This window comes from Cavia porcellus, unplaced genomic scaffold, assembly GCF_034190915.1.
Source record: "Cavia porcellus strain 051 isolate PalLab524CR breed Dunkin Hartley unplaced genomic scaffold, mCavPor4.1 scaffold_28, whole genome shotgun sequence".
NCBI lineage: Eukaryota > Metazoa > Chordata > Mammalia > Rodentia > Caviidae > Cavia > Cavia porcellus.
This window is the reverse complement of record NW_026947511.1, coordinates 52,834,382-52,841,678: the sequence shown is the minus strand read 5'-3', so window position 1 is coordinate 52,841,678 and position 7,297 is coordinate 52,834,382. Positions and strand designations below refer to the sequence as shown.

The following is a 7,297-nucleotide window of genomic DNA, read 5'->3' as shown; positions in this document are numbered from 1 at the left end:
CGGGCCCAAGGATGGAAGTGCCCCGTCGGTCAGTTTCCGAATCTGCAGGATTTGTCTCAGGGAATCTGGCGTTGATGGAGAGATCCTCTCACCGGGTGGGGCTCACATTCCTGCAGGGAAAACCCCCGTGCGATCTATATTTATACCTTTTTGGGAAGGGGAAATGGACCCTAAGCTAAATAGGAAAAGCATGATTTGAGGCACCCTTCCTCATCCTCAGGGGACGCCGTAACCACCCTTCACCTAGTCTGATGCAAGACTATGGAAGAGCCGTGCTCTCTGCCATCGGGGCTCGTTAAAGTTAACGAGCGAGTCACAGAACCGTGACCTCTCTTTTTAAGGAAAACGGACCCAACATCATGCAGACCTAGGGAGCTGATCAGCGCCCACCAGAGCCCTGGACCCACAGTGCTGAGAGACCCATAGATGCGGGGAACTGTGCTGAGTGAGGTGATGCTGAGAAACCGACCTGCGGGAAATGGTTATTTGACAGGTTTTAAGGAGAAGGAGCTAGAATTGGTAAGGAAGAAGGCAAGGCAAGAAGAGAGGAGAGGGGCTGCGAGGGGAAGACTCAGATTCTCAAGAGAGGAGTAGGGATCCAGCGGAAAAAACAAACACGTTTCATCACCCAGAACCTGAGCAAAGGTTTGGGATGAGCCCGCAAGCCAACCCCTAGCCTCCCTCACTCTCAGTGGTGTGACCAAACTGGAAAAGACCTGCAAGACTGTACGACAGCCTGACAGAGCAGGGTCCACGACCCGCCACTCAAAAAGTTTGTCTCCTCCTGAAGTACATCTGTCCCCAAAGAGCTCCTATGGAGAAACAAAATCTCTAGATGCTCACGGAAAATGCCTTCCCATGCCCACCCTCAGAAATAACACTTTTAACTGGTCGTGGGGTATAGTGAATAAATGGCAGATTTAATTTCATACCGAGCAACTTTTTTCCAAGCAGCTTTAAGGAGAGGACAAGTGGTTTCAATAAATTTCTAAATTAGTTCTTTGTTAGAATGTGATCATACTGGAGCTAAGAATTCATTTCATAATAAATCATTTCACTGTTCCCTATAAGTAGCAATTCAATTTCATCTGACTATTATTGAGTAACATACATGAGGTACTGTTATTATAGAAACTCAAAAATTAGTAAAATATGGCTCCTAACATAAAATTTACTATCTTATCCTGTAGGAAATAGTTTTTCTCTGAGAAAGTATAAAAGATTAAATGTCATGCCAGCTTTGAATGCTGTCTCTAAAAGAAATTTTGTTTTCTTTTCTCAGTAAAATTAACAACATTGCCACTCAGTTAACCGTTAGAATTAAATAATCACTGAATTAAAAAGTACACTTCATCCTACCCATTTCACACCAAATTTAACTGTTCTTTTCATTCTCATTAATTTTGAAATGGTGATGAGCCAAAAGGAGGCTCTGTGCTTCTGATATAACCCCATCTTTTGATGGGCATGGTTGTCCATGCCTGTAATTCCAGCACTTGGGAGGCTGAGGCAGAAGGATCTCTGTGAATTCAAGGCTAGTCTGCGCTACAAAGTGAGTTCAAATCCAGCCTGAACTGCATAATGAGACTCTGTCTCAAAAAAAGACAGAAAAAAATCCTGATATAACCCCATCATCAGAGTAGCCAACCCTCTAAGGAATAGTGTACCAAGAAGAGGACATTGCCTTTTCTGATGCCATAATCTGCCATGCTCTTTGCAACTTCCAAGCTCCTTCCATCGTGGGTCACAGTCTGGGTCTCTAGGGTTACAGCTGTCACTACCTCCACCATCCTTTTCATCTTAATCACCGAGCTGGAGCAGGTGCCTGTGCCGCTCATTACTTGACTCCCCCAGAAACAAGGCCAACTCCTCATCTCTGGGCTTCCTTACCTAGTAGATTCTCATCTCCTTGTCAGTGTGTTCAGCCATGAAAAGTCTTCAGAGCCAAAAAGTCTTCAGCGTGGCTTTTGAGTCTAGGAACCCAAACAAAGGACCTGGTCCTGCACATAAATCTTGGTTCTAGACCTGATGTGTTCATGGATCTTCACACTGTCATTGAGGCTGGCTTCAAAGGTCATTAATGCTTGGTTCTTATTACAGCCACGTACAAAGAAAGTCAAAAGACAATTGCTTAGAATGTTTGCCACCCTTTATACTCTCTGCTTCCCTAACCTTTCACTGCCTTCCAGTTCTTTTTCAATAATGTATCTTCCCTCTCTAGGAACTTCTTTTTTGGAATTCAGGGTCATAACACAAAGAACACTACCTCAGTTCTATTTCTTTTCCTGCTGGGACTCCAACTCAGGACCTCAAGCCTACTGGGCAGGCACATGTGTTGCTGAGCTATGTCCCTGGTTAGTGTCATTTCTTTTGAATACTTCTTCTCCGTGTCAAAATGTAATTAATGATTTCCTGACTGATTTACCTGCATCTCCTATCCAGATTTATTTTTTATCCAGTTTTTTTTAATTTCCTCATTGCTCTATAGTATCTTGCATATTGTGGTGACACCATGTTCAATGTTATTTGTTAATCTGTATTTCTTGTGTTTTGTATATAACTGTTATAAAAATATGATCCCCTCTTTTGACTAGACCAGGACTTCAATGACAGAAGATAATTGGAACTTCGACTAGAAGATTCAGGAGGAGTAGGTATAATCACTCTTGTAAAGGCTGGAGGCCTTGTGCTCCATTCAAAGTTTCCCTCCAGTGTACATGTTGTGGATTTTAGGTTCTCTTCTTGGTTCATATATTTGTTTTAAGGTAATGGATTAGGTCATTGACAAAAGAGTTTTCTGAAACTATCCTTTGGGAGGGAAGCTGAAGTTTGACTCAGAATAATCCTATAATTTCACATCTTATTCCTCTGTAGAGAATCAAGTCTATCCCCACTATCTGCTATTTTTTCCCCAAGGGCAGCCAATTTACAGTCTGGTTCAGAAAGAACTCAGGACTGGTTCAGAAAGAACTCAGGACCCAAATGACCAGCACCTTCAAACACCTTCTTCCCAGTCTGCAGTGATCAGTGCTTGCCTCATTTTTGTCATGAAGCTTCCCCATCACCTTCCCTTCAAAAGCACAGTCACTCATCTGAGACGTCTCCCCAACTCTTAGAAATGTTTTTCTTTTACCACTCCATTTGTCAAATCCTAACTTATACAGAGACAGGAAGCATTGCAAGTCATTTCTAAAATCAAAGGAACTGAAGGGAAAAAAACTATGAAAGTGGACAATGTGTTCAGCTTATACATGAATGGCTGAGTTGGAAATCCCATCTGAACTGCCGTGCTGTCCAAACTATGTCCCTTTTTAATTATTTATTTATTTATTTATTTATTTTTGGTACAAGGGATTGAACTCATCTCCTCATGCTTGCCAGGCAGGCACTTGTGTGACTGAGCTAAATCCCCAACCCCTTTTTTTAATTTTAAAGAGAATTTTTTAAAAAACAACAAAAATGATATACAGAATTTCAAACAAGATGACACAAAATTAATAATGATTATTATATTGCATGATGTCTTCAAAATAGCTATTACAAATTGTGCTGCTATAAACATGGATCGCATAGATCAGTATGGTATAGTGTTTTCATTTATTCTGGAAAAATACATAGGAGGGGAATAGCTGAGTCAAATGGGATCTCTAATCATAGTTTTCTGAGGAATCTCTACAGTAATTTCCACAGTGGTTGCACCATTCTGCACTCCTACCAACAGTGGAGAAGGGTTCTTTTTCACTACAGCCTCACCAGCATTTGTTATTGGATGATTTCTTGGTGACAGACATTCCACTTTGTATGTCCTCTTGAGATTGCATACAATATAAGGCAGGGAAAGAAGCTTGCTTCCTCCTTTTGCCCTTTTGCTCTTGTCACTTTTGGTATCTGCTTCAGCCACCATAAATGGTCAGCCCCACCACCCTGCCTTGGTGCCAGCCGAGTATGGACTGAAACTTCCCCGCACTGTAAGCTAAATAAATCTTTCCTTCCTTCACTTTGGGTGTCAGATATTTTGTCTCAGCAATGAGAAAAAAGTAAACTAGACAGATTCCAACTGGATTAAGGCCCAGATTTCTCTACATTGATGGAGATGGAGGCAGTGTACTCTCCAACATTGCACAGGAGTCCCAGTATGACTTGGTCTTTTTCATACAAAAGTAGTCTGGGAGAGGTGCAAAGAAAGGAACTTTCAGAAATTCTTTCTAGAGAATTCCCATAGGCAGAAAAGGAATAAGGAGTCATTCTCAGGGAAATGACTAAAGGTGACTTCCAGACCTAACACATTGCATAGCTGCCACCAGGACATGAACTGGGATTATACATCCTCTCAGGCCTCATCGCATTTGGGATATGTCATGGTGCAGTAAGCTATGGGTGGTTTGAAAAAAGATGGATTAGAACCTGTTTTGGGGTACCATACTTCTTAATGATTTTGGCAAGTAATCTTAGTCCAAGATGTCACTATATCTAAGGATTACAGGCTTACCCAGCCCACTCTTCTACGGACTTCCATTGGGCAAATATTTCCTCCTTCTCGGCACTGCGGTTGTGTGGTCTCATCACTTTATCTTGTCCCCTACTCTTCTTAAACCACCTCTTTACAACAGAGTAAAATCACTCCACTAAGGGGAAAATCACTGCATACATGTACCTGGTATACACTGGATTTTGTTATAGAATCTTAGAAATTTTTTTGTCTTTTTCGTCTTTTATTGGTACCAGAAATCAAACTCATGACTGCCTGCTTGCAAGGCAGGTGCTTATGCCACTGAGCTAAATCCCCAGCCCCAGAACCTTAGAATTTGCTTCTATGGTAAAGGGTAATAGTTACCACAGTTTTTCAATAGCTACACTATATGTGAAACTATTGTTATTGATAACTGTACTACTGTAGCCAGGATGTTGTACATGTTATAATCAGTTTTTGTCACTTGTATGATAATGCTGAAACTGTATGAGATCATAATCCTCACCATAGTCCAGTACCAAAGAACTGGGTGCTGGGCCAAACAGCAAATTTTCATCCTTAACATATTTGAAAGTATGTTCTTGAAATATACATAAAGAACCACTTAGAAGACAACTCTGAAGAACAGGCATTTCCCAGGGATAACTCCAATACTAGTGATAAAACTATCTATCATAAGAAATCAGCAAGCAACCACACAGAAAACAAATAAAGTTAATTTCTCAAGTACAAAAAGAAATGATGCTCAGAATAGACACAGATTTTTTAGAAAGTAGAAGAGCTTAGGAAAATGATGGAAAGCATGAATACCCAACATAGGAAACAATGAAATCCCTGAAAATGATCCAAAGAGAAATCCCATAGATTAAAAAACCCATTGAAAGTATACACAACACATTGAATGGAGTGATGATTGAATCTCACATCTTAAAGATAGAATTATGGAAAAAGAAAGATATCTTAAAAATAGCAAGGGACCAAGAAAAATCAATCCAATCACTGCAAGATGAAGCAAAGAACAACATCAGATTTATTGGGGTCAATGAGAAAGCTGGAGACAGTACAAATGTCATGTAAAAACTCTTCACAGAAATAATGTCAGAAAACTTCCCAAGAAAGGATAAAAAAAATTGACATACAAATAAATGAAGCATATAGAACTCCAAACAGCAATAACCAAAGTAAAATCACCCCAAGTCATATAATAATCAAGGTTCTAGGAACTCAGCACAAGAACAGAATATTAAAAACAGAAAAGAAATAGATCACCTTTAAAGGAAAGGACATCAGAATCACAGAAGACTTCTCAACATAAGCCATTGAATTAAGGAGAAGTTGGAATGGGTATTTCAATCCCAAAAGAAAACCTCCAACCAACATTGACGTACCCCATGAAACTATCTTTTAAAATCAATGGAAAAATAAGATACTTCCATGACAAAGAACACCTGAGAAAACTCATGACCACCAAACTAGCTCTTCAGAATGTTCTGAAGGATATATCTGAAAGAGAAAAATGAAGCACAAAACACCAATACAAAGCAGCCACCAGGCAGAAAAATCAATTAAACAGAGGGGAAACACAGAAACAGGGGGAAACACAACCAACAACAGGAAAACAATATGAGAAAGATAAACTGTTACACATATCTGTTATAACTATCAATTTAAATTATTTCAATTCACCAATCAAAAGAAATAGACCGGATAATGAATTAAGAAATAAGATCCAAGCCAGGTGTGGTGGTGCATTCCTGGGAGTCTGAGGCAAGAGAATTGCTTGCAAGTTCAAGCCCAGCCTGGGCTACAAAGTGAGCTCAAGGCCAACCTGAACTGCATAGTGAGACCCTGTTTCAAAAAGACCAAAAAAGAAAGAAAGAAAGAAGGAAAGAAAGAAAGAAAGAAAGAAAGAAAGAAAGAAAGAAAGAAAGAAAGAAAGATAATATTCAACAATATGCTGATCTCAAGAAACACATTTAACTCAAAAACCAAGTCTTAGACTGAAAGTCAACAGATGAAAAACAGTATTAGATGTGACAAATTCCCAGAAAGAAGCAGGGGTAGCTAGCTACTGTATTTGCAGACAATGTGAATGTCAAGCCAAGCCTAATCAAAAGACACAAAAAGAGTCACTGCATATGTATTGAGGGAAGACTCCAAGAAGAAGACATAACAATCATAAATATATATGCACCAAACTACATAAAACAAATATTAACAGACATGGAAAATCAAATATGCACTAACACCATTATCATGAGGGACTTTAATACTCCATTCTCACAATTAGATAGATCAACTAGAGAAAAAATTCAATAAAGGAATATCAAAATTAAAACAAACCTGTGAACAAATGAGTGTTCTACCCCACAACATCAGAATATACATTCTTCTCAGCTAAACATGGGACATTCTCCAAAACAGATTACATATTAGCTCATAGGACATGCTTAAATAAATGCAGAGCAACTGAAATTATTCCATGCATATTATTGGACCCTAGTGAAATCAAATTGGAAATCAATGACAAAAGAAATCACAAAAACTACATGAGCAAATGAAAATTAATCCTACTGAACAACCAATGGGCCACATAGGAAATTAAAGAACAAATTAAATAGTATCTACAATTAAATAAAAATACTGATACAACATACTGGAACTTATGGGATGCAATGAAAGCAGTCGTGAGGGAAACTTATACTGGTAAATTCTCACAGCAGGGAAAAAATTTAATGTTGAATCTCAAACTTTTAGAAAAGAAACAGCGAACCTAACCCAAAGCTCATACGTGAAAGGAAATTATAAAGATCAGAGCAGAAATCA

The 7,297-nt window shown here is 39.1% G+C and overlaps 1 protein-coding gene across 1 annotated transcript; it reads right to left on the bottom strand.

Annotated features, from left to right (window-relative positions):
• Positions 1 to 1,634: 1,634 nt before the first annotated feature.
• Ubd (ubiquitin D) lies at positions 1,635 to 2,166 on the bottom strand. The gene is given in 3 exon segments (XM_023563585.2): positions 1,635 to 1,812; positions 1,814 to 1,956; positions 1,959 to 2,166. Coding segments are annotated over 3 exon segments (441 nt in total). The 5' UTR covers positions 2,079 to 2,166.
• Between the last annotated feature and the right edge of the window lie 5,131 nt (positions 2,167 to 7,297).